This window comes from Trichosurus vulpecula, chromosome 7 (assembly GCF_011100635.1).
Source record: "Trichosurus vulpecula isolate mTriVul1 chromosome 7, mTriVul1.pri, whole genome shotgun sequence".
In the NCBI taxonomy this organism is placed as follows: Eukaryota; Metazoa; Chordata; class Mammalia; order Diprotodontia; family Phalangeridae; genus Trichosurus; species Trichosurus vulpecula.
In genome coordinates, this window is record NC_050579.1 from 242239285 (window position 1) to 242267139 (window position 27855).

The 27855-nt window shown below is 42.7% G+C and overlaps 1 protein-coding gene across 1 annotated transcript; it reads left to right on the forward strand.

Annotated features, from left to right (window-relative positions):
• Positions 1–27392, forward strand: PRPH2 (peripherin 2). Its single transcript, XM_036768882.1, has 3 exons — positions 1–581; positions 25594–25840; positions 27180–27392. The coding sequence occupies exons 1-3, from the start codon at positions 1–3 to the stop codon at positions 27390–27392; spliced, it is 1041 nt and encodes a 346-aa protein (XP_036624777.1).
• Positions 27393–27855: the final 463 nt, after the last annotated feature.

Sequence of the window (27855 nt, forward strand, 5' to 3'; positions counted from 1 at the left end):
ATGGCACTGATGAAAGTCAAATTCGACCAGAAGAAGAGGGTCAAATTAGCCCAGGGGCTCTGGCTTATGAACTGGCTTTCAGTGCTGACTGGAATCATTCTCTTCAGCCTGGGAATATTCCTCAAGATTGAGCTCAAGAAGAGAAGTGAGGTAATGAACAACTCGGAGAGCCATTTTGTGCCCAACTTCCTGGTTGGGGTAGGGGTGCTGGCTTGCATCTTCAATGCTCTTGGGGGAAAGATCTGTTATGATGCTCTAGACCCTGCAAAATACTCCAAATGGAAGACATGGTTGAAGCCCTTCTTGATCATCTGTGTTCTGTTCAACATCCTCCTCTTCTTGGTTTCTCTTTTCTGCTTCCTGATGAGGGGCTCCCTGGAGAGTACCCTGGCCCATGGGCTCAAGAATGGCATGAAGTACTATAGGGACACGGACACCCCAGGTCGGTGCTTCATGAAGAAGACTATTGACATGCTACAGATTGAGTTCAGGTGCTGTGGAAACAATGGCTTCCGGGACTGGTTTGAAGTCCAATGGATCAGCAACCGATATCTGGACTTTGCCTCCAAAGAAGTTAAAGAGTGAGTAGTGGCATGGGGTTTCTTGTTTTGTGTGTATGTATATGCTTATGTGCGTGTGTGTGTGCGTGTGCATGTGTGTGTGTGTGTGTGTGTGTGTACTTGCATACCCATGTGGATGAGGAAGGGAGGCAGTCAGGGTGCCCTTACCTATGACTGGGTTAGAGATCCTTAGGGAGGAAAACCTGAGTGTCTGGATCTACTTCATCAGATTGGGAGGGAACTGTTCATTTCCAGATGAGATCTTCTGAGAAATGATTTGCCTTCCCAACTCACTGATCAATAGCCATCAGACCAGACTGATTTGGCCCTGCATGTTTTATCTAGAAATGCCATCCCGGCCAAACTCAAATATTTTCTTTTCTTTTTCCCCATTATTTTCCAAGATTCTGCCACAGAATATCTCACCCCAAGGAAGCCCATTGTTCTTAAATTATAGTAACAAAATAAGACCTTAAATGTTTCTATTTTTGTCTTTGAACAAAAAAAAAAGGATAATCTTTTTAAGGAAGGAAGAATGTCGATCTTCATTTTACATATGGGTTGTTTAAAGGACCTCACCTCACAAGGAAAGCACTTGTCCAACTTTTAAGTGATATATAAATATAGGTATATGCTTAGCACAGTGACTGGCACATAGCAGGTGCTTAATAAATGTTTACTGACTGATATAAATATGAAATCATGAATTATTAATTTTATATTTTCTAACTTGACATTAACAATTATAATAATAATATTTTTTGTTTGGTTTAGCAAAAGCACCTGGTACCTAGTAGGCACTTAGTAAATGTTGATCAACTGCTCGATCTGTGATTTCACCAGTGGAACTCCTAGAATGGAAATTCCTTCTACTACAGCAGACCAGCAACTTGGCAGTAATTTATGATTTTAGGGAGTTGCCTGGTGAATTCAGAGGTTCATCGCCTTGCCCAGGGTCACATAAACAATATTTATTGGAGGCCAGATTTGAACTTAGATCTTACTGGCTCCATGGCCAGTCCATTTCACCACATTGCTTTTCTGATGCAGTAATCATAGTAAAACAAAATATCCTTCTGTGTCAAGTGTCTTCCTGTCCTTTTTCTGAACAAATGCCCACTGACCACCCATACCTTTGGTTGCTAGGTTCAAATTAATATCAAAAGAATATTCAAAGCCAATCTAGTGAATAGGATGAATGATGCATCCAGGGGAATGGCAGTTTAGGTCCCCACTGATTTTCTTGTGTGGCTCATAAGCTAACTCTGAAGGTCATTTCAAAAGAGATTCAGAGGGAGGACCCTGGGATGGACATAAAAGGAAACGAGATAGACCTCCCTTTCTTGCACTTGAGAGAGCTGGAGACCTGTCTTTGTTTAATACACAAAGTTGACATTATAAAAGCAGACACTGAGCTGTGGTAACACTGAGCTACCTGCCCGCTGGTCCCCCTTTTATCAAGAGCCCATAGTGACCAGAGGATTGTCTCAGAGCTAGTGGTGCAGTAGATAACTATGATAAAAGGCTTACTCTATGAATCTGAGGCAACCTTACAGACATTCCAACATCATATGATGAACTAATGAGCCATATACCCTGGAGAGAGGTAGGCAGTGCCACACTAAGGCATTGTCTCAGTGGAGGATATCTGGGTCCCAGTGGCAAGCCTTGCTCCTTCCCACCATCACATTTTTATGTTACCCAGAACTATGTCTGAGACTCATCAGTGTTTTATGACCCTGGGCCCAGATGGTTTCTAGCTCAGTAGGGTAAAAACAATTACAATGGATTTGGAGTTATGGGGTTGGCACCCCAGCTCCACCACTAACTGTGTGAACTTGGGCAAGTCAGTTAACTTTTGTGGGTCTCAGTTTCCTCATTTTTAAAATTAGGGAGTTGGATTGCATCAGGGGTTCTTCACCTTTTTTGTCTTTTTTGTCTCTTGGACTGTTTTGGCAGTCTTGTGAAGCCTATGGACCTTCTCAGAATAATGGTTTTAAGTTCATAAAATAAAATAAATAGGATTACAAAGGCAACCAATAATATTGAAATAAAGATGTAATCCCCCCATCCACAATCACAGACCCTCTAAAATCTATCCATAAAATCTAACCATATACCCCAGATTAAGAGTCTCTGAGCTGGATGATCTCCTTGGCTCTAAATCTATGAACTAGATTAGCTAATAATAGCTAACTTTGATATGGTGATTTAAGGTTTGCAAAGCACTTTGTGTCCTTTATTTCATTTGTTCCTCACAACAACCCTGTGATGTAGGTGCTATTATTATCCTCATTTTACAAATGAAGAAATTGAGGCTTAGAGAGAATCGAGTCCCCCAGAATCACATAATGAATGAGTGTCTGAGGCAGGATTTGAACCTAGGTCTTCTTGTCTCCAAATCCAGCCACCTGAAATGAAAGGTTTGGCTTAGACATCTCTATGAGCTTTTCCACCTTTAAACATGTTAGAATTCCAAGTCCCTTCCCCTCTCTGGTCCTCAGGTTCCCCTTCTGAAAAATGAGAGGTTTGGTGTAGATCATCCCTAAAGTGTCTTCCTAGTAGGCTATAAGGCTGAACATCATCGAACCCCAGGGCGCGTGCCTAACTAACTACACCTGAAACTGAAAGAAATTCAGACTGAAGGTTATTGCTGGAGGATTTTGTTTTCTCCTTGCGTGGAGATTAGAGATGTAAATCCCTGTTGGAGGAGGGGACCATAAGCCTTTCTGTCCTTCATATATGGGGGCAGTGTGTGTGTGTGTGTGTGTGTGTGTGTGTGTGTGTGTGTGAGTGTGTGTGTACAGTTACAGTTAGTATCATTTAAACATCCCTCCCACTCTCCTAGCATGGTGTGAGGCCAAACAAGCTTTAAGTTTTACGAAGTGCTTTACATATGTTATCTATTACATAACTATTATATATTTATTGTAAGTAACATGTTTTATGTAGCTGTCATAGATTTTATATTTTCTAAGTTGTGTTTAACGGTTATAGTAATGATTTTTGTTTGGGTCTGTGATTTCACCAGCATAATGATCTTCCTTTCAGAGAAAAAACTCCCTCCATTTATGAAGATCAGCACCTTAACTGAAATTTATAATTTTAAAGAATCAACCAGGGCCAATGACATGTTAAGCTATTTGCCCAGAGCCACATAAACAACACAGGCCAGAGGCAAGTCTGAAACCCAGGTCTTCTTGGGCAGGAGAAGCAGCAGCCAGGTGGTAGTTTTGTCCTGTGAGAATCCACATGTAGCCAACTCCAAACTAATCCGAAAAAAACCCAGCACTTGGATTTACCTTCTCTCCAGATAATCCCTAAACTCCATTGTCAGAAGGAGCAAAGTAGGGCTTTCTCCTACCCTTAATTTTGCCCTGAGGAGCTGGACACTTCAGGCAAAATTGGGCTGTAGGCTGACTGTTCACTGTGTATAAATTGCTTTATTCTATGCTTAGTTATGAGTATGTCATGGAGAAAGAGCCAGCCTCGGAGCCGGGAAGGCCTGGGTGAAAGTCTCTGATCCATACTGCTTGTATGACTCTAGACAAATCTCTCAAAACTCTCGGTGCTCGGATCAGCTCTGTAGAATTCTCTGATGTAGAACAGTTGGCAGAGGGGGATTTCCTCACCAGGAGATCCCTATGCTGATAAAATTGCAGGTTTGAAAAAAAGATTGCTTCATTTCTTTCTGTTTCTCTGTCTCTGTCTCTCTTTGTCTCCGCCCTCCCTCTCTCTGTCTCTCACTGTCTCTCTGACCACCCACTTCTACAAGCCATGCTGCTCTCTATTTGTGTTTCTAAGTGCCATAACAATTGAGGCATTATGCCACCAAATGTGTTTTCTCTGTTCTGAAGAAACACAAGTTTATATGAGATAACCTTGGAGGGGACAGCAAGTTCCACAAGAACTGTGTTTATGTCACAATGGGTTCATGACAAAATGTCAGGATTCCATTAGAATGTATTAATGATGTTTCTGTAAAAACGATATCAGGGTAATATTATGCCTGTTTCTGCTCTGTGTTCTTAAAGAGGGTGATACTTGACCTCTTAACCCCCAATGGACTTGTGGCAACAAAGAAGTGACTAGGAATTTTAGAGCATGGGGTAAATTCAGTAGAGGAGGGCTGGGAATACATGGGGAGATCCCTGAGACCCCAGGGAGAAAGACTCTCTGATATGGTCACGATGGGGAGATAGTTATCCCAAACAGGCCCTCATGGGAAAACACCCTAGGAGATCATAGATGGGAAGACTAAGGGTTAAGGGAGCAGGATGGAAACAGGCCATGGAAAGCACACTTGGAATGTGGAAAGGCCTCTGGATCTCACCTTGGGTGGAATGTCCCAACACCTGATCTTATCTCTCATTTTTACTACTCATTTGACCTTGGGCAAGTCACTTTCCTCATGCCATGTAAAATGAAGGTTTGGATTGGTGGGCCTCTGAGGTCCCTTCCAACTCAAGAGCTATGATCCTTATGATCTCCTATGAAAGGTGTGGTGCAGGTCCTCAGATCCATCAAGGTTAGATACAGTAATTCTGAGAAATGGGGTAGCCTGACTACAGGCCTGGCCTGCTTACCTAGAGCATCCCACTAACTCCAATCCTCCAAGAGGTTGTGGCAGGTGGCAGGTGGGGAGGGTATGTGTCTCTGGTAAGGCACGTACCTAGGAAAAGTATACCAAGCTGGTAGGACCCTTGAGGTAGCAGCTTGGGGCTAGGCAAGGAGGTGGTTGATGGTTGCACAGGTCAGGGATCTTGAGAGACTGACCATTAAGCATGAGGATGGTAGGCTGTAGGATTGCTGCGGGGAATATATGCCCCCCTCAGACTGTCAGCACCCTGGAAGAAAGCCCAGCCTCTTTGTCCTAGTTTCTGCTCTGCACAAACCTATCAGTGGGTGTTTAGTGGACTCGTTACAGCAGTGTTGAATTAGAGGCAAATAAGGTCAGCTTCACAAAATCTGGTTTGCACTTTGTTTTCCATTTTAAAAAATTAAGTGCCTATTATATACACAACCCTTTCCACACCCAGTAGTATCCTTTTAGGAAATTATAAAGATGAATAAGACTGAGCTCCCACTCTCAGGGAGGTTATAGTCTAGTAGGGCACAAATAATTATAATACACCACTGTGTTGAGTCCTCTTTTAAAATAATCCTTAAAAATCATGTTTTTGTGGATACCATGGCATTTGAGGATACCATTTTGAGAGCAATTTTATTTGAGGGTTATATTATCCAATAAGACAATATTTATAAAGCACTTTTTAAACTGAAAGGATTATCTAAATGCTGCTAAATTTTACTGTTATTAGTAGTATGATCTCACTCTTCTGATGCATTTAGAAGCACCAAGAGGGGTTGTAGGGATAGTGGAGAGAGAGCCTGGGGAGTCCTGCCTCTGACCCACACTGTGTGAGCCTTGGTATGCTAAGCTAGTCTGTAAGATCAAGTTTCAGAGAAAATGCTGATGTGCATGGTGAAAGGCTCATGACACCAGCGACATAGTAGTAGCTGACATTTATATAATGCTCATCGTACACTACCACTGTGGTAATGCACTTTACAATTGTTATCTCATCTGGTCCCCATGACAATCCTGGGAGGGAGGGGCTGTTATGACCCCCGTTTTACAGATGAGGCAGACAGAGGTCAAGTGACTTGCTCAAAGTCACACAACTGGTAAGTGTCTGAGGTTGAATTTGAACTCGTGTCTTCCTGACCCTAGACCCAGTGTTCTCTATCCGTTGCACCAGCTAGCTGCTTATAAATCACAAGTTCAGTCCCTTATTTCTTATTATTTATGCGTAAGATCTCACCCATGATAGAATGTAAGATCCTTGAGGGCAGAGATACTTTTTATCTTTGTGTTTCTGGCACCTGGCCCAAACCCTAACACATAGTAGGCACTTAATAAATACCTATTGATTGATTTGCATTGGCGGAAGGAGTTTCTCCCCAGGAGTTCCCTGCACAGGTCTGGACAAAAAAAACCAAACCCAAACTAATTCCTTCCCTACCAAATTCATACTGAAGCTAGTGGCCTAGATTAAGTTGGGCTGCTGTTGAGGTTTTTTCCTCCATTTCTTGCCATTTTCCTTGTTTGGAGAAAAAGCTCCCAAGCAGTGATATGGTCCTAAGGCCATATGGATGTGAAGAAACCACTGTGAGGAAAAAGTCTCTAAATAATGGAGGATGAGCAGTGTCCCAGAGAACAGGAGCATCCATGATCTATTTAATCCTCAAGGTATCTGTGATTGGTTCTGTGTGGGGACTCCCTCCACTATCCAGATGGGCAGATTATAACCACTCCCTCCACACTCTGGTAGACAGTCTTCAGGAGTATCTGGAGCCCCAAAAAGGTCACTTCCTGGTGATCACCCTTGTGATGATGAGCCTATCCATGCTTTACACATACCAAATGTGATTTCTTGGTTCCCCAAAAACAAGGTTAGGTAAAACAACCTTGCCAGGGGCAGTGAGTTCCATAAGAACGTTACGAGCATGGTATCACAATGGGGTTTCGCGATATTGTGGTGAGATTTCATTATAATGCATCAATGATATTTATGTTGGTCTTCAGACTTCAAACACAGTTCATCCCTGGATCTTTCCTCGAAGTCTTTCCAGGGCTAGTAGTCTCCTGGCACAGACTTCGAGAATGGAGGGTCCTGGGATCATAGGTTTAGAGCTGGAAGGGACCTTCTGGTACAAGCCCCTAATTTTACAGACACAGAAACAAACTGAGGCTCAGAGAGGTTAAGTGCCTTGTCTAGTATCACAGAGCCGGTAAGTGTCAGAAGTGGGATTTGAACCCAGATCTTCCTGATTCCAAGTCCACATTACAGTCTACTGTGCTTGCTTGTTGAGTCTTTAGAAGGCATTGGGGGAAGACTTTAGTGGAGGCCCATGGTATATTTATGTGTAATCAGGCTTTTTTCAGACTATTTTGATTCTTCTGTCAGAGTCAGAGTAGATGGGATGACCATTAATCAATCAACAAGAATTTATTAAGGGCCTACCATGGGCCAGGAACTACTAGACACCGGGAATACAAAGACAAAAGTGAAACTCTCAAAAAATCACAGGTTTAGAGCTGGAAGGGACCTTCTGGTACAAGCCCCTTATTTTACAGACACAGATACAAACTGAGGCTTAGAGAGGTTAAGTGACTTGTCTAGTATCACAAAGCCGGTAAGTGTCAGAGGTGGAATTTGAACCCAGGTCTTCCTGATTCCAAGTCCACATTACAGTCTGCTATGCTTGTTGTGTCTTTAGAAGGCATTGGGGGAGGACTTTAGTGGAGGCCCATGATATACTCATGTGTAATCAGGCTTTTTTCAGACTATTTTGATTCTTCCATCAGAGTCAGAGTAGATGGGATGACCATCAATCAATCAACAAGAACTTATTAAGGGCCTACCATGGGCCGGAAACTACTAGACACCGGGAATACAAAGACAAAAGTGAAACTCTCAGAAAATTACAGGTTTAGAGCTGGAGGGGACCTTCGAGGCCATCTAGCCCAGCCCCATCATTTTACCTGTGAGGAAACTGAGGCCCCAAGGAAGTTATATGGCCATAGGTCATAGAGGTTGTAAATAGCAAAGCTGGAATTCGAGCCCTGGTCCTCTGGCTTCCAATGTAGATGTCCTTCCACCATGACAGTTTAAGTTCTAACTTCTTACCTTCTTAGGTACCATTGTCTTTATCCTGCCTCCGTTCCTCTGCTTTCCTTCCACAAATAGCCAGCATGATGCAGCAGAGAGAGTAACTGGACCCAAGATGGGGAACTTGGGTTTTGGTTATTGTTTGTCCTTTGTTCTTGAAGAGGAGCATGGCATCAGGAAGGTGATGCCATGACTTGCTAGTGGCTTTGACTCTTCTTGGCTGTATGGATTTGGGTAAGCCATTTCATGAGGCAGTGAAAGTGGGACCTGGAATGAAATCTGAATCTTCTGCTTATGATCTGCCATAACCTTGGACCAATCCCTTAAATTCTCTGGGCTTCATTTTCCACATCTGGATAATGAAGGGATTGGACCAGATGGCCTCTAAAGTCCCTTCCAGCTCGGAATCTGTGATCCTTTTGAGTGTTCCACTTTTGTTCCCTTCTAGCTATAGAGCCATTATCCTTAAATTATTATCCTCAAACTCCCTGAAACTCAGTTTCCTTATCTGTAAATAGCATTTATTACATTTGTACTACTAGTGAGGCAGCTAGGTGGCGTGATAGATAAAGTGCTGGGCCTAGAGTCACAAGTTCAAATCCAGCCTCAGACACTGACTGTGAAACCCTGGATAAGTCACTTAACTTCTGTTTGCTTCCCTTTCCTCCTCTGTAAAATGGGAGTGATAATAACAGCTCCTACCTCTCAGGGTTGTTGTGAGGATCAAATGATATAATATTTGTAAAGCGCTTTATGAATCTTATTACCCACCTCACTGGGTTGTAGTGAGAAGAGTACCTTGTAAACCTTAAAGTTCTATAGAAACATCAGTCACTTTTTAAGCAGGAACAAGACCTACTATGTCCACAGTGCTGGGCTGGGCATGGAAGAGGTTACAAAACCAAAGAAAGTCATGATCCTTATGTTTCTTAGACTTTGTAGGATCAAGATGGTTAGAATCTGAGTCTTTCTGTGAGAAGTGGAGGAAGGAGTGGTTCTGGTTCCTGGTGGTTTCTCTCCCTGTTGGGAATGCTATCAAATGGTGGAGGGGAAGGGACTAAGCTCATGACTTGGACCTATGTGGCACCATGTTCTAACAAGCGACACTAACCGGTCATACACACTTGAGAGACCCAGTTGGGATGGTTTCAAAGATCCAGGTAAGAATGTGATGGGGAGAAGGACAGAGAGATGGCTATCAACGTAGAGGTTTTCGAGTGGTTGAGGACCCTCTAATCATAGAATGTTAGGGTTAAAAAAGGTTTTTAAAAACCTGGGAAGATTTATATGAACAGATACAAAATGAAGTGAGCAGAACCAGAACAATTTATACAATAGCAGCAACATTGTAAAGACTTTAAAAGACTTAGTGACTTTGATCAATACAGTTCCAGAGGACTCATGATGAAACGTGCTACCCGCCTCCAGATTGAGGTGATGGCCTTAGAGTACAGATTGAAGCATCTTTTTTTCTTTTTCCTTCCTTTCTTTTCTCTTTCCTTTCCTTTCTCCTCTCTCCTCTTCTTTTCTTTCCTTTCCATTTATTTTTGATCTGGCTAATACAGGAATTTGTTTTTCATGACTATGCTTGCTTGTAATGGGTTTTGTTTTTATTGCCTTCTCATTCAGTAGGGGAGAGGGAGATGAGAGGGAGAAAATGTGAAACCAACAATAAAATAAGCTGAACTTTTTTTTTTATAAAAGGACCTTAAAGAGATCATTGAGTCTAATTCCTTCATTTTCCAAGTGAAGGAACAGAGACTATCGAAGTGACTTGCCCAAGTTTATGTAACTCCTTAGTGGAGGAGCCAGGACTAGAACCCATGACTTCTGTCAAGTCAAGCGTCTTTCAAATCATTCATAGAAGGGCCCTAATCTATTTCATTACTTGTGAGTAGTTCTTGGTTAGAGAAAGGATAAACAGCCTTTGATGTGGTTCCCATTTCACGTGACCATAGACTATTGAGACTTGTCATTACTTAGAAAAACCAAGATCTAGCAAACTGTGAGCTCTGTCATGGCACATATCTCCCCCCAACCCCGAACAGTGTTTGTGAGTGTGCACACTTTGTGTATGTGTGTATATATATGTATATGTACATATACATATATGTTATATATATATGCAGGCAAAGAAAGGTGGGTGATGTTTTCTTCAATGCCATCTCTTCTGCCATCCAGGTATATATCTTGGGGACCCCATCACCCTATGCCTACCTGTCCCTTGACCCTTTGGCTTGTTCTGTGTCAGGCTCCTCCCTCCCCTACCCCATCTCACTCTCACCAGTGACCCTTGCATTTTATGTGCTTCATCTATCTGAGGCCCAAACAGATCAACTGGTTAAATTGATGAACAAATCTATGTGAACATCCCAGTTAGGGAGGCAGTGGGAGTTAGTGAAGAAAACACTAGAATGAGACCAAAGAAACTTGGGCTCAAGTTCCAGCTCTTTCACTGACTGTGTGACTTGAAGCAAGTCAATCAACCTCTCTGATCTTTAGTCCTTACCTTACCCACCCATCACAAGGTTGCTGTGGGCAGGATCAAGAGTTAATGGATGTGATATTTGTAAACTGTAAAATGATGTATACATATTTTATTGCCATTGCTTATGCTTTGATCGGATGTATAGTGCCCAGGGACGAACACGATCATTGCAACATGATGAAAATGACTTGGAGAACTTAAATACCTGGAGTGATGAGGTTAAAAAATATTTTAAAATATCTTTTATTTATTTATTTTTAACATTAGTTTTTAATAATTTGAGTTCTAAATTCTCTTTCTCCCTCCTACTCCTTCTCTACTCATAGAAAAGGCAAGCAATATGATATAAATTATACATGTGAAGAAGTTGTGCAAAACGTATTTCTGTATTAGCCATGTTGCAAAAAAGAGCAAGAAAATTTTAAAAAGTAAAAAATTATGCTTTGATCTTCACTCAGAGTTTATCAGTTCTCTGTCTGGATATTGATAATATTTTTCATCATGAGTCCTTTGGAATTGACTTGGGTCATCGTATTGATCAGAGGAGTCGACTCTTTCACAGTAGATCATTGTTTCAATATTATTGTCACTATGTACAATGTTCTCCTGGTTCTGTTCACCTGACTTTGTATCAGTTTGTAGAAATCTTCCCAGACTTTTCTGAAACCATCTTTTTTTGTCATTTCTTATTAGTATTCCATCGCAATCATATACCATACCTATTCAGCCATTCCCCAATAATGGGCATCCCCTCAATTTCCAATGAAAAAAGAGCACTTTTTGATTTTTGGTTTGGTTTTATATTCATTGACAGGTACTTTTATAGCTGTTCTCAATACTATGTCTCTCCAGTCAGACTGGATGCTCCCTGAGGGCAAAGATTATGCATATAATTATCAGACTGAGACTCCCCAACTAGGAAGATCATAGTTCTTCCCTCTTCTGTATGTACCTTTGTGATGCTCTATTTAGGACTTTATATCCAATAGGTTCTCAATAAATAAATACCTATCAACATACATCTACTCATTTATTCATCCAAGAAGCATTTATCAAGGCCCTACTACAGGTTAGACACTGAGCTAGAGATGCAAAGACAAAACTAATCCTTGACCTCAAGGAGCTTATATTCTTTCAGAGGGGAGAGACACAACGTGTACACAGATCAACAAACACAGAACAGATGTCAATTTGATACAAAGTAATTGGGGGCTACTAGCAACTGGGGGTACTGCAATAAACCTTGTGTAGGAGGTAGCACTTGGTTGACTATGGAAGGGATTCTATAAGGCATAGGTAAAGAGGAAGTGGGTTCCAGGCATGGAGGATAGCCTGTGCAAAGGAGGTAAGAGAGAGAAAATTGTGTACAGGGAAAGCTGTGTACTAAATCATAGTGCTTATCCAGGCAAAATCTAATTCCTGGCAGGAAAGGTTGAATGAATTCTCATTAAGGCATGTTTTTTTCTGCCTGAGGGAAATCTTTCATTCAGCTATGTATGACCTCTCTATCAGGCCTTGTTAAGACCACAAGTCTCACACACCTCACAACACTGAGGAAGACCTCACATTCTCCCCGCCTTTATATTAAAAATGGATTCTTTTCTTTGACACATCCCCTTCAATTCCAAAAATAATTCTTTCTTATTCCTCCCACCCCATCTTTTATAATAAAGAATAAAAAAGAGGGGAAAAAAGTAGGTCAGCAAGACCAACCAATGCACCAATTGTGTTTGAAAATATACACAATAGTCCAAGTATTTATTAAATACCTACTGTGTGCCAGTCATTGTAGAGGCATTCAAGTTACAAAAACCACAATGAAACTAGTCCATACCTGAAGTCACTCACAAAAGTGGGATTTATAAGAGATTGAGGGGGAAATCATTGGAGCTTAGGAAATACTCTAGGTTATAAATAGATGCCTCAGTGACCTAGGACTTGAGATCTCCTTGGCCTGGCTTTGGCTTAAGAGCATGAGCTGCCTCTTAATCCAGAATTGGAACAAGGGCAAAACCCCAGGTAAACAAGGTGAGGCTTCAGGATGGGCTGATTCAGGAAAATGGGAGGCCCCAGGAAAGGGGACCAATGCTGGAACTTGGAGAAGCCTGGGAAACCACAGACCTCCTCTCTCCCCAACCTGTTTTCATCTACAAAATCCTGTGCTTGACACGAAGGTGGATGCAGAAAAGAGATGATACAGACCTTGTCCGTTGACAATTCTGTGTCTAATTTTGGGAAGAGAGGCTTTCTGACCTCCCCTTTGGGAGCTCTCATTTTGATAAAACAGAAACAATCCCTGTCCTTGGAAATGTCTCATAGAATTTACCTGCTCAAAAAACTTCTGCAGCTCTCCATTTCCTGTAGGGTCAAATGCTTAGTCTGGCATTTAAGGTCATCCACTGCCGGGCTCCAGTCTCTCTGACCAGCTTTATTCCAACCACTCAATAAACATTTATTAAGTGCCTTCTATGTTCCAGGCTTTAGGGATACAAATACAAAAACAAGAGTCCTTGGCAATAAGGAACTTACGTTCTACTATGCCATATTCACAGCTAAATACAGGCTCTCTATAAAAAGATAGCCAGGGGTAGGGGGTTGGGGAGGCAGATTGCACTGGCAATTGGGCAAATCAGGAAAGGCCTCTTGACTAGATTACCTGTTGCCTAGCACAAGGTACCTAGTTGCCTGGTGCATAGAAGGGGCTTAATGAATATTTGTTGAATTGTATTGACATGAATTCCCCAACTTGTTCTGCCTTCTAGGAGCTTACAATCTAACAGGTGAGATAATAAGCAAACAAATATGGATAAACAAGCTATACACATGTTCAATAGGAAATAATTAAAAGAAAGAAGGCCCTAGAATTATATCATCCTTATTTTTTGTACCTCTCCTTATTTGTCTGAAAGCTGAGTGGTTTAATGGAGAAGAGTTGGTCCTGGAGTCAGGAAGACCTGAATTCAAATCTAGCTCCAGATACTTACTAGCTGTGTGTCCCTGGGTGAGTCACTTAACCACTGTCTGCCTCAGTTTCCTCAATAGTAAAACAGGATCATAGTACTACTTTCCTCCCAGGGTTGTTGTGGGGATCAAATGAGAAAATATTTGCAAAGCCCTCAGCACAGTTCCTGGAACATAGTAGATGCTTAATAAATATTGTTTTTTTCCTCCACTGTTGTTTTTCATCTGTGTAGGACATTTAATGACAGATACTTTGAAAATGTCTGTTAAATGTATAGTGAATGAATGGGGATTGTCTGCTGGGGGCAGACACAGATGGTCCTTACCCTCAGGGAGTTCTCAATCTTCTGGGGATCAGAGAGTCAGACTGAAGGGTAAGGAGACATCATAGAATTTTAGAGTTGGAAGGGCCACCCAGTCCTACCCATACTTGAGAGGAATCCCCACTAAAACACACCCAACAAACAGTCATCCAGCCTCTGTTTGAAAACCTCCAGGGAGGTGGAACTATCACCTCCCAAAGTCGTCCATTCCACTTTGGGAAAGCTTAAATTGTTAGGAAGTTTTTTCTTGATATGAAGCCTAAATTCACTTCTTTGCAATTTCCAATTTGGTCCTGGTTCTTGACTCTGGGGCCAAATGGAACAAGTCCAATTTACTTTTTCCTGATGGCTGCTCACTGCTCCCACTTCTCCCTTGAGTATCTACTTGTCCACACTAAATATCCCATTTCCTTCAGCCAGTTCTTATATTTCATGTACTCAAGGCCCTTCATCTTCCTGGTTGCCCTTCTCTGGACATTCTCCAGTTTTTCAATTTGATTTTTGAATTGTGGTGCCTAGAACTGAACATAGCCCCCCAAATGAGAGATGAGAACACAAACACAGTCACCTCTTTATTTCTGGAAGCTGCGCTTGCTGCTAAGATTACATTACTTTCTTGGTTACTCTGTCAACTTACATTGAACCTTGGATCTACTAAAATAACCAAAAGGACCTTAATAATAACAGCTAACATTTCTATAGCATTTCAACATTTTCAAAGTGTTTTAATTGATCCTCAGATGTATATACAGTGGGGTGTGGGTAAGGAAAGCCAGACCCTGTGAGCTCTGATCTGTAGACCAAATCAGAAGACAAATGGGAATGGGAGTAGGTTTAGCCAGTGACAGTTGTATAAAAGCTGATGCATCAGTGAATGGCACACAGTGGTGATGAGATGGAGATCGATAGTGCAAGTAAGGGAGGATAAGTGGGGCAGCTGTCCTGAGGGCACAGTCTGGAAGAGGCATTGAGAAGGCAGGTACAGTAAGTAGGTATTAGGCAGCTACTGTACACTTTACAGGCTAGGCACTGTACTGATTGGTGGGGCTACAAAGGCAAAAATGAAATAGTCCCTGCTCTCAAGGAGTTCACATTCTATCAGGGGAGACAATATATATGTATATAAGTACATGCAGAACATATATATATATCCCTTATCTATCTCTCTATTATCTATCTATCTATCTATCTATCTATCTATCTATATCTCTTGTCCAGTAGGGTCAGAGCTAGAACTCAACCACTAATAACTTGCTGTAGACTTTGGGTGTATCAGTACGGCAATCTAGACCTCAGTTTCTTTGTTTCTTAAGTGGTGGGGAGGAGAGAATTGAATGAGATAAGCTGTAATGTCTCTTCTAGCTTCTAGCTCTTCTATGATTCTATATTTCCGTGTTTGGGATTATGTTCATGTGAACTTGTTTTCGTGACTGCATTAGAGTGAAAGTAGGTTCCACCTTATATGAAATCAGTTCTCAATTAACCAAACTGACAGGAAAGTAGGCTCCTACATATATGAAATAATTTCTGGTTTGTACTTTACATTTCTGGTGTTCAAGTAATACTTCTTTAGGATTTTACATCTGATTTGTGTTTTCACTTGAAAGGAAGGAGGAGAGAGAGAGAGAGAGAGAGAGAGAGAGAGAGAGAGAGAGAGAGAGAGAGAGAGAGAGAGAGAGGAGAAAGGGGGAGAGAGACAGAAACAGAGAGAGAGGAGAGACACAGAGACAGAGACAGAGACAGAGAGGAGAGAGAGAGACAGAGAGAGAGAGAGAGAGAGAGAGAGAGGGAGAGAGAAGAGGAGAAAGGCGGAGAGAGACAGAGACAGAGAGAGAGGAGAGAGAGACAGAGAGAGATAGGAGAGAGAGAGAGGAAGAGAGAGAGAGAGTTAGTTCAAAGAAAGGTTTCTTTAGTATTCAAATAGGTTGTAGAGGGTGGTTAAGAAGGCAAGGAGCTGTGATGTGTGTGTGTGTGTGTGTGTGTGTGTGTGTGTGTGTGTATACACTCCCTATGCCAACACAGAGCAGCCCTAGTAACTAAGTCTTGAGGAATGTCCTAAGACCCAGAGAGGCTAAGTAACTTGCCTATGGTCACACAGCTAGTAAGGGTCACAAGCGTATTTGAATCCAGTTTCTTCCTTAGCTTGAAGTCCAGCTTACTCTCCATTATGCCACATATTCACCAAAATGCCAGGATATTCAATAGCTGATATACATGATACATATCAATCAAACCCAAGTAGGATGTAGGGTAAGGAGGAAGCTCTCTCTTTAAAAAATGCCATTTATTTTTGACATTCATTGTAAAAGATTCGGAGTTCCAAATTCTCTCTCTTCCTTTAGCCCCTGCCCTACTCATTGAGAAGGCAAGGAATATGACATCAATTATACAAATATGTGTATATTATGCAAATATGTATGTATATCCATACTAGCCTTGTTGAAAAAAAGCAAGAAAAATAAGTGAAAAAATATGGAGGAAACTCTCTTGCTGTTTCATTGCATTTATAGGATTGTAGTGTCCAGAACAAGGAGGGAGACAGCTGGGCTCTACTATGTCATGGTCACACATTGGGAGTTCTAGGTTCAGTGAAGGTGAAATTTTAGGAAGGTCATTGACGAACTAGAACATGTCCAGAGGAAGATAATGAAGGTAGTGAGGGGACCAGAAGCCAGTCATATGGAGGAGCTGGGGTTGCCTAGTCTGAAAGGGAAATGATTCAGGATAGCGATGATAATGATAATAATAGTTAACATTTATATAGTGTTTTAAGGTGTGCAAAGCACTTTATAAATATCATCTCATTCAATCCTCACAACCCTGGGAGGTGGGGGCTATTTTTATCATCCCATTTTACAGATGAGGAAACTGAGGCAGAGAGAAGTGACGTGGTTTGGCCAGGGTCACACAACTAGCATGTGTCCGTCTGGATTTGAATTTAGGTCTTCTCTTCCTGATTCCAGGGCCAGCTCTATCTACTTTACAGCCTAGGTGCTTCTAAAACATAGCACTTTAAGGTTTGCAAAATGTACATCTCAGTTGATCCTCACATCAGCCTTGTGAGGTAGTTGCTATTATCATCCCCAGTTTACAGATAAGGAAACTAGGATGAGAGGAGTTAAATGACTTGGCCAGGGTCACATAGCTAAGGGACAGTCTGAGAGGGGATTTGAATTCATCTTTCTCACTCCAAATCCAGGGGTATATCGATTGCACTGCCTAGCTGCCTCGGGCGGAACAAGAAGGAACATCTCGAAGTATTTGAGGGGTCAAGTGGAAGTTCAGATTTGTTTTCCTACTTGCTTCCAGAGGACAGAATTAGGAGCAACAGTTGAAAGTTGCAAAGAGGCTAATTTAGATTAGTCAATTTCCTGAGTATGTTCCTTTCCCTTGTAACAAAAGACAAAAAAAGAGAAAAAAAAGCAGGTCAGCAAAGCCAACTCACTCATTAATTGTATCTGAAAATATATGCAACATTCCAATCAATTAACCTCGTTAGACCTCATTAGACCATTAGCTCCTTTCTTTGGATCCCTAGCCCTTAGCCCAGTGCCTGGCACGGAGTAGGCATTTAATAAATGTTTATTGACTGGTTCACAACAGCCATTAAATGCCTACTCCGTGCCAGGTACTGGGTCTACAAAGACAAAAATGCAAACAGTCCCTGATTTGTGAAGAAGCCTGGCTTGACGTAAGCAGGAACCTCATAGGAAGTAACTCTACTTCAGTGGTGGGATCCTCACTAGAGGATCACTGTCAGGAATGCTGGGGAGGTGGGGTGCCTGTTTTGCCCTAGGCTCTACTAGATGACAGCTGAGATTCTAGGACTCTTTGAGATCACGTCCCCTCCTTTGCCTCAGTTTCCTTACCTGAACAAAGGATGGGATTGGGCCAGGCGATCTCTAAGAAACCTTCCAGTTCTAATATTCTAGGATCCTGCAACCGGAGCACACAGAGAACTGGGTAATCTGACAAGCCAGGGTGTTTGTTACTTTGTTAATAGCAGAGGGTTCGAGAGATGCATGCCCCCAGGTAACATCCCTCAGCTCTAGGAAAGTCAGGGAGCTGAGACTTCATTTGTGGTCAGCCAGGTCTGTTACTGAGGGAAGGCAGAAAGTGGTGGGAAAGCAATGTCATTGCTGGTCTAGGGGGCAAGGGGAGAGGGAGAACAGTTCCAAGGACGGCTGTCCAGGTGATTAGGCCTAAAGTACCCTCTCTCCAACCCCCAAGTATCCTAGTTTTGTTCCTTATGTAGGCCACAGGGAAATATATCATCGATATTCAAAGCTCATTGCAGAAGAGACCTTGGTAATGGTCCTCCTTTTTTCCTTTTTCCCTTTCTCTCTGCAAATACAAATTTTCCTTTCCCTTCAAGGTCCAGTTCAAGCCTGGCCTCCTCCATGACTGTTATAATTCGAACTGATGCTTCCCTTATCTCCCATCACACTGTTCCCTCTTTTAAAAATTTATTTTTAGTTTTCAACGTTCATATGGATAAGATTTTGAGTTCCAAATTTTTCCCTCTCCCTCCCCGCCCCCCCCGCCCCCAGATGGCATGCAATCTGAAACATATTTCCACCTTGGTCATGTTGTGGAAAAGAATCAGAACAAACCACAAGAAAGAAAAACAACAGTAAAAAAAGAAAAAATCATATCTTTTGATCTGGATTCAGACTCCATAGTTCTTTCTCTGGATGTGGGTAGCATTTTCATCATGAGTCTTTTGGAACACTGTTCCCTCTTAATTATGTTGTTCTCCAATAGTTTCCTGAGCAACAGGGTAAGCTTGAGGACGGGGGTTGGGGTTTCTATCACGGAATTGTAGGACCTCAGTGTTGCAAGGGACCTCAGAGCCCGTCAAGTTCAATCTCTATCTAGGTAGGAATCTCCTCTCTAATACCCCCAACAAATGGTCATTCAGCATCTGCTTGAAGACATCCACTGGTAGCTCACTACCACACAACATGGCCCAATCCACTTTTGGCTGATGGTAATTGTTAGGAAGCATATCCTTGTATTGAGCCTGAATCTTTCTCTCTGCAACTGCTACCCCTTTGTTCTTTTCACAGACCTCTGGCATCAAGCCTGCTCCCTCTTTCACACACTGCTCCTTAAATGCCTGGAAAACCAACACCATTCCCTGCTAATTCTTCTCCTCTGTAGGCTAAATAGTCTCAGTTCTTTCAGCCAGTCATTGTTTGGCATGGTCTTGAGGCCTTTCCTCATCCAGTTCATCCTTCTCTAGGCCTACCCTGGTTTGTCAATGCCCTTAACATAGCATGTTCTCTAGAACTACATGAAACTATCCAGATATGTTTTACTTGTATACAGGGGTGTGCTGGTGAATGTTTAACAACCAGTTCTCTTAAAACACCCCTGTATTATTGATGTCTTCTTTTTCACTCGAAGTCTTGTTCGTTCTTCGTTCTTGAAGAGGACCAATGACAGCAGGAGGTTGATGACTTGATTGCAAATGAAATTGGATTTACGTGAGGCAGGGCTGTGCAAAGTGATCGGCCTCACTTACTCCAGTCCAGTGGCAAGACAGGTCAGGACAACTGGCGATGGCCCCGGATGCAGTGGGAGACCTTTTGAAGCTAAGGTCTTTCTCAGGTCTCTATATGTCCAAGACAACACTCATTCAGTAGTTAAAGGCTAGGTAAGAACTGAGGCAAAAGTGGCCTACTTTGCCTTCACAAAAGAATCAATCTGGGAGGAAAAGACCCTTAGAGTTTCTCACTTGAAGTCCAGACAATCAACAAAACGACACAAAGCCCCTGATGTGTAGTGTTCGACAATTTCAGAGGTAGTAAATGCTCACATAGAAACTTGAAATATCAGCTCCCCAGTTGGTTCAAACTGACTATAGCTCATTCTTGCTTGTGTCCCACATATCTTCAAGCACAGTGCGGAGCTTAGGGCTGTAGGGTCAGTAGTGTAGCTTCCACCTACACCAGCCCTCAAGTCACAAGTATAGTTTTCTGGGCAGGTGCTCAGGCTACTGCAGCTTTAAAAAATAAATTTTAGTTTTTTAATGAATAGAAATCAACTTTCTCTCCTTTCCTCTCCCCCATTGAAAATAAACAAGTAATAAATATGCATAGTCAAGCAAAACACATTCCCACATTGTCCGAGATGTCTTATTCTGAACCCTGATTCCATCACCTTTTTGTCAAGTTGCATATTTGATCATGGGTTCCCTGAAATTGTTTGTTTGGAATTCTTAGGTCTTTCAAAGTTGCTTGTTTTTAAATTGCTGCTATTGTATAAATCCTTTTCTTGGTTCTGTTCATTTGATTTTGTAGCATTTCAGTCTACGTATTTTTTCAGCAAGAGCAGCTAGGTGGTGCAGTGGATAGAGTGCCAGGCCTGAAATCTGGAAGCCTCCTCTTCCTGAGTTCAAATCCAGCCTCAGACCCTCACTAGTTGTGTGATTCTGGGCAAATCATTTAACCCTGTTTGCCTCACTTTCCTCATCTGTACAATGAACTGGAGAAGGAAATGGCAACCCGCTCCAGTATCTTTGCCAAGAAAACCCCAAGTGGGATCACGAAGGGTCAGACATGATTTATCAACAGCAAAATCTTTTCAGCACCAAGGACAGAGAAGAGCACATTAAAGACTTTGCATAGGCCATTGAAGACATAGTCACTGGGTCTCAAGCTGGTGGCCAGGTTTCTGTGCAGTAACAGGTTATGGGGTTTTTTTGGGGGGGGCAGGAAGAGGGGGAGAAAAAGAGAAATAAACAACCTAATCCTACCCTAGGCGAAAAAGAACGACTTTGGGCTAGAAGGAAGCCTTATTTATTCATTCATTTAGATTATCCGCACTCCTTAGTCTTCCACATCAAGACCCAGATAAGAATTGGATGGATTGGGCAGGAGGTGGATGATAAATCTGGATCTGTTACTGACTTGTGTCCTCATAGGAATTAATAGGCCCCTCTGGGACATAGTTTCCTTACCTGGAAAATGAGTTTATCAATCCTTATCATGCCAACCTACCTCAGAGCCTTTATTTATTAATTTTTTTGCTTCTTTGTCACGTCTTCTTTTTTATTTCTTTTTTTTTTTGCAGGGGGGAAGTCAGGGCAATTGGGGTTAAGTGACTTGCCCAAGGTCACACAGCTAGTATGTGAAGTATCTGAGGCTGGATTTGAACTCAGGTCCTCCTGCTCTACTCACTGCGCCACCCAGCTGCCCCTCTTTTTTTATTTCTTTAAGTGAAAAAAATATGCTTCAATCTGCACTCAGAGTTCATGAATTCTGTCTCCCTCAGAGCTGTTTTAAGGACAACACAAACGGCAGCTCGCATCTATCAAGCACTCTAAGGTTGCAAAGTGCACTGTATACATTACCTTATTGGACCCTCACAGCAGCCCTACAAGGTAGATGCTACTGTTCCCCATTTCACAGATGAGGATGATGTGACACGGAGAGGTTAAGTTAAAAGGCCAGTGTTGTTACAGTTAGTAAGAATCTACCACAAGACTGGACATCAGGCCTTCCAGATTTCAGATTCCGTACTGTATCATGCTATTCTGCATCTCACATAAGTTAGTATCTGAGTAAATCCTTTAGGAAGGGTGAAGTGTTATTTAAATGTGAGGCAATGCCATCATCTCTGGTTTTGGGGGTTTTTTTGGAGGGGAGAAGGCAGGGCAATTGGGGTTAAGTGACTTGCCCAAGGTCACACAGCTAGAACGTGTGTCTGGAGGCTGGATTTGAACTCAGGTCCTCCTGACTCCAGGGCCGGTACTGTACTACTTATTGTGCCACCTAGCTGCCCCTATCATCTCTGTTTTACAAGGCCCTGAGGAGTCAAGGGACTTGGTCAAGGTCACATAGCTAACTAATAACAGAACCAAGATTAGAACCCGGGTCTCCTCTTTCCACTGCATGTGCAATTGTCAGCTTTTATATCCTTGAATTTCCCACATATTGGAAAATGTTTCTTTTGTCCCACATCCCTCACATATACCATAGACTAGGTAAAGCCCGTGTCTTGGTCACCAGTTCTGAGATTGTGGGGTTTTTTTGAACCTCACCACAATAAAACCATTGCATATCTCAGGAGATGCTGCCTCTCTGAACCCTCTAGAATCACAGGATGTCAGAGCTAGAAGACAGTACTTTAGAAATCCCTCATTTTTACGTATAAGGAAATTGACTTGTTGGAGATCAAGTATCAGAGACAGGATTTGAACCTAGGTCTTCTAACTCCAGATCAGTGTTCTTCCTCCCCTACCATTCTACTTCTGGTTCAGTTCTTCTCATTTTGGGGAGACACTGTTTTGTCAGAGCACTGGGGCCCATGGGCATACTTTTCACCTCTTCACAGTGTGGTAAAGGCTCAGGGGAAGAGAGAGAGCCTCAGTGTTGTTCTCTGGTAGAGCATTCACAGAGAATCCCTCCCAACCAATCAAACAGCAATTATTAAGCACTTACTGCATGCCAGGCACTGTGCTAGGCAATGGGGATGCAAGGACAGAAAATGAAAAAATCCCTACTCCCAATGATCTTGCATTCTAATGGGGGAGATGTCAAGTATGCATAAAAATATATACAGCATAAATATAAAGCTTATCTGCATATATACGTGAAGTAGTTAATAATAATAATAATAGCTAGCATTTCATAGCACTTTACAAATATTTAATTTTATCTTCACAGCAACCCTGACAGGCAGATGTTATCATCTCCATTTTACAGATGAGGAAACTGAGGCAGAGAGCAGTGAAATGGCTTGCTCAGGGTCATGCAGCTAAGTGAGGGTCCGAAGCTGCATTTGAACTCAGGGCTTACTGACTTCAGGTTCAGCACTCTCTCCATTGTGCTATCTAGCTGCCTAGTTAAACAGAAGATAGTTTGGGAAGCGGGACAATAGCAGTTGGGGCAGGAAGCAGAGAAGGCTTTATGCAGAAAATGGTACCCAACCAACTGGATCCTCTTCTCTAGGTCCTTTATGTGGAGACCAGTAGAATACTTAGACCACCCACTGGTCATCCTTTACTTTTACAACATGACTAGGCCATGTCCTTCCGTTTTTTGGTAGGGGAGAGACTGGCCCTCCCTATTTTGCCCAGGCTAGAATATGTGGTCACTTGTTGGCCTGACCCCATTACTGATTGGCAGGGAAGCTTTTCCAGGCTCTGTTTCCAACCTGGGCAGTTTGCCTCTCCTTTGGTAGACTGGTGCTTTCCACTCCTATGGGCTTACCATGTTGGTACTAGACTTAGTACAAGTACATGATGAGTGTTAGCCCTACTCCAGCTCTGAACTCCTGAGCTCAAGCGATCCACAAGCCTCCCTTGCCCCCAGCAGCAACTGTGCCCAGCCCATGTCCTCCAATCAGAACTTTACTTGAAGATACCCTTTATACTGAGAGGTGTCTTGGCTTAGTGGGAGGGTTCTTTACTTTTTCTGCACCGTGGACCCCTTCCTATAGATCCCTTCACAAAGGACTTGTTAAATGCATAACATAAAAATCATTAGATTACAAAAGAAAACCAATAATATTGAAATACAGTTAACAAAATATTCTCAAAATCAAGTTCATGGGACTGAGTTGAAGAGGTCTTGACTTAGACAATAAGCAATGGCCTTAGGAAGACCTGGTCAAGATGAGCTTTTGCCCCACACTGGCTCTCTGATCTTGGGCAAGTTACCTACCTCTCAGTAGCCCCAGTAGGTACTAATTAGTATGCATTGGTACAGGGAGTTTCCTCCTTTGGAATTCCCCATGTTAATGACATTGCAGATCCAAAAAGTTTTTTATGCTACATTTTTGAGCATTTGTCCTCAGTGGATACATGCTGCAGCCTCCTTGTACTTGCCATGTATCTCTCCATTGCTGGCCATTACTATTGTTATGGTTATCTATATTTGGGTCTTATTCCTCTCTTACACTGTAAGTGTAAGTCAAGGAATTTGCTTGTATAGACTGGTCCCCAGCAGAGCACTCTATATAGAGTAAGTGCTTAATATATGTTGATTAGTGGAGGGTTGGGCTCAAGAAAAAAACTTTTAGGAAATCTGTTTCCCCGATGTTTATATTTATATGGGAATTTGTTCCTATCACTTTTTACTTTTCTCTGAAGTGCTCTGGCTGGGCTTAAGCTCAGTCCCCATTGATGGCCCTCCCCACTCATTCTTTGAAGCTAAAGAATTGGGGAAATCAGGCCAATATATATTTATTTAACACCTACTGCATACCCAGTCTGTGAGAGACAATGAGAAAAGAAGACAGTTTCTACCCTCAAAGACTTTACAGTTTAGTTTGGAAGAAGACTAACTCACACACGTGAAATGTTTAGAAGCTAACTAGTGCTAAAAAATGTATGGTCTTTATTATCAGCTCAATGGAAATTTATATTTTAGATGAAAAATTTTTATGAGCAAATTTTTTTTTCTTTTCATCCTTCCCTCCACCATTGGGACCCCTCCAATTTTTGTAATAAATATACATACGCACATGTATATATGTATGTATACATATACATGCATACACACATACATACATGCAAAACCAATTCCCAGCTGGCCATGTCCAAAAAGACCTCATCCTGCCCCGAGTCCATTACTTGGCTCTGTCAGGAGGTGGGTGGCCTACTTCATTTTTGGTCCTCTCTGGACCATGGTTGGTCATCATGGTCATTGATCAGAATTTTTGAGGCTTTCAAAGTTGTTTGTTCTATTTACTTCATTCTGCCTTAGTTCAGAGAGGTCTTCCTAGATTTCTCTGAAACTATTCCCCCTATAATTTCCTATTGTACAATAATATTCCATCATATTCATATGATTTGATCAACCATTCCCCAATTAGCAGGGATCCCCTTAGTTTTCTATCACAAAAGTAGCTGCTGTATTTTTAGGCATATGGGTGCTTTTTCCTTTTTCCTTTGATCTCTTTGGAGTCAATAGTTTAGAGAGGTGAAGGATAGGGGCTCCATGGAGGAGGTGACGCTTGAAGTGGGCTTTGAATGATGGGTAGAACTTGAAGAGGAGGGACGGCATGGATCAAGGTGTGTCAGGTGTGGTGCTGGGAATGAACAACGAGGTGCATTGGAGTGGAAGTGAGACCAGTCTTACTGGAGCAATGGGAGATCTATGAGAGGTGACATTGAAAAGGGAGGTTGGTGTTGGATTGTGGAGAGCCTGGAAAGTCAGGCAGAGGATGCTCTGTCTTCTTGAATTCCCTGCTGTGAAGCCTCTCCAAGGTAGAGGGATGGTAGACCTTGACCTCTAGAGATAGTAATAATTTGTAATAAATTGTGTTTATATAGATCTTTAAGGTTTGCAAAGTCCTTTAGAGTGATCTCATTAGATCCACAGAACAATACTGAACAATATTACCGTAGTTTTACAGATGAGGAAACTGAGGCAGAAAGTGGTTAAGTGGCTTGTCCAGGGTCACACAGAGAGTAAGTGTCTAAAGCAGTACTTGAACTCTGAGTCTAGGTCCTGCCCTTTATCCACCCCCACCCACCACCCCACCCCATAGCCAACCTCCATCTGAGCCCCAGGCAACCAGCGACCTCGAGGATCACCGACTCACACCGCTATCCCTGTCTGCTTCCCTCGCAGTCGCATTAAGAGCAATGTGGATGGCCGCTACTTGGTGGACGGCGTCCCCTTCAGCTGCTGCAACCCCAATTCTCCACGGCCCTGCATACAGACCCAGCTCACCAACAACTCTGCGCACTACAGCTACGACTACCAGACTGAGGAACTCAACTTGTGGGTCCGGGGCTGCCGGGAGGCCCTGCTCCATTACTACAGCAGTATGATGAACACCATGGGTGCCATCGTGCTCCTCGTCTGGCTCTTTGAGGTACAGATTTGGCCTGTTGGCTCTTAGGGCTAGGTGGAAGGTATGGTCGGCGAGGAACCTGTGGTGGGGGGCAGGCGGGGAAGGTCCTATCACCCTTTGGGTTTTAAAGGGCTGACTGTTTTACTTAGGGGTCTTGCCATACCGTAGCCCTGGCCTCATGATAGATCAGGATGGGGGCAGCTAGATAGAGCATCAGCCCTGGAGTCGGGAGGACCTGAGTTCAAATCCAGCCTCAGACACTTGACACTTACTAGCTGTGTGACCTTGGGCAAAGTCACTTAACCCCAATTGCCCCACCTTCCCCCCTCCAAAAAGAAAATAATAGATCAGGATGGCACCAGCCCCATGACACTGTGATGACAGAAATGCTAACTTAGGTGTGTCCTGCTTTAAGCCAGTCTAACATAAAAGAGCTTGTGTTTGTATAGCCCTTTAGGGCTTGAAAAGCACTCTACTAATATTATCTCATTTAATCTTCACAATCCTCAGAAGCAGGTACTATTATCCCTATTTTTTTTTTTTTTACAAATGAGGAAACTGAGACAAACAGAGGTTAAGTAATTTGCCCAGGGTCACAGACATAGGAAGCGTATGAGGCTGGATTTGAAATAAGTTCTTTCTGACTGCAAGTCCAGTGCTCTGTATGCTGAACTAAAACTTGCTTTTAAAAAAACCAAACCAAACCAAACCAAAAAACCCCAACACCACAACAGAGAACTTATGGGGGAAATGGCTAGTATTACAAAGGAACAGGGCTCCTCCCGTTTTTTATTAGGAGCTCCCCACGTGCATTTCAAATTAATGAACATGTCTGTTGCTCAAAATGAGATATGCCTCTTTTAAAAATCCAGTTTATGAAATTGAAACAAGAGGGAGAAGAATAGTCACGTTTTGGTGGGTTTTTTTTTTTTTTGGTTACTTCCACATACTTAAAAACCAAGCCAAACTATGCCTATTGCATAGAGTAGGGAACATAACCAGGAAAGCACAAGCAGGAAATTAATCTGTGAACCAGCAGGAGAACAATAGGTGAGTAGGGTGGGCTCAAACAAGGAAGACTCCTTGGATGAGGTGGTTTTAAGCAGGGATGCTTAGAAGGATTAGGGAAAGACTTCACTAAGTCACTGAATTTAGCTCCCTATGACCAATCAGGAAGACATTTGCACCATCCCAGGGCATTTGCCATTCTGAAAGATTCGAGGGGAGAGGCCACAACCCCTTTGGAAATTCTGATTCTGGAGATACGAGAAACCTAACAAACCTAGACCTTGGTCTCCCTCGAGTACTACCCTATGTGTTATTCTTTGTTCTCTGAATTTTCTCTTCCTCCCCTTCCCAGGTGACTATCACGGTTGGACTGCGCTACCTACATACAGCCCTGGAAAGCGTGGCCAATCCTGAGGACGCTGAGTGCGAAAGTGAAGGCTGGCTGCTGGAGAAGAGTGTATCGGAGACCTGGAAATCCATCCTGGAGAGTTTGAAAAAACTTGGCAAAGGCAGCCAGGTGGAAGCAGAGGGTGGTGAAGGTGGCCAGGCCCCAACAGCCAGCTGAGGTGTTTCTAGGGAGCCCCCGCCAGGGACCCCTGCCTGAACATTGACAGGGGGAAGTGGTGGGACTCAGAGGGGCAGTGGAAACTCTGCTCCCCTAATCTAATGTACATTCATGACCCCCAGTGGAGAATGACCATCTTGAAGAAATAACCCTTTCTCGGTGGGTGGGTGGGTCAAACAGGAGGGTCGCTAATGCCGGGTGTATTTGGAAAGGGGCCTTCCTCCAGCTCACTCTTGCTGGAGAGACCCTCACCATTCCCTTCAAAGCTTTTCTCCCTTCGTTTTGTGGGCCCCAACGCATGAAAGGGGCTGCTTTACCAAAAGGGCAAATAGCTATATTCACAATTCTTCTTGCTCCCCTTGTATGTAAATATGATCCTAACGTCCCAGGGATGGTTACCTGACTGTATACACACTCTCTTCTCCCATTTCCGCACTCTATTCAGTGGTCCTCTCACTTTTTT

Bases quoted from the DNA above. Each gene is read 5' to 3' on its own strand.
- PRPH2 (XM_036768882.1), top strand. From the start codon at position 1: ATGGCACTGATGAAAGTCAAATTCGACCAGAAGAAGAGGGTCAAATTA. The intron at 582-25,593 runs GTGAGTAGTGGC...CTTCCCTCGCAG, and splicing joins GCCTCCAAAGAAGTTAAAGA to TCGCATTAAGAGCAATGTGG. The intron at 25,841-27,179 runs GTACAGATTTGG...TCCCCTTCCCAG, and splicing joins TCCTCGTCTGGCTCTTTGAG to GTGACTATCACGGTTGGACT.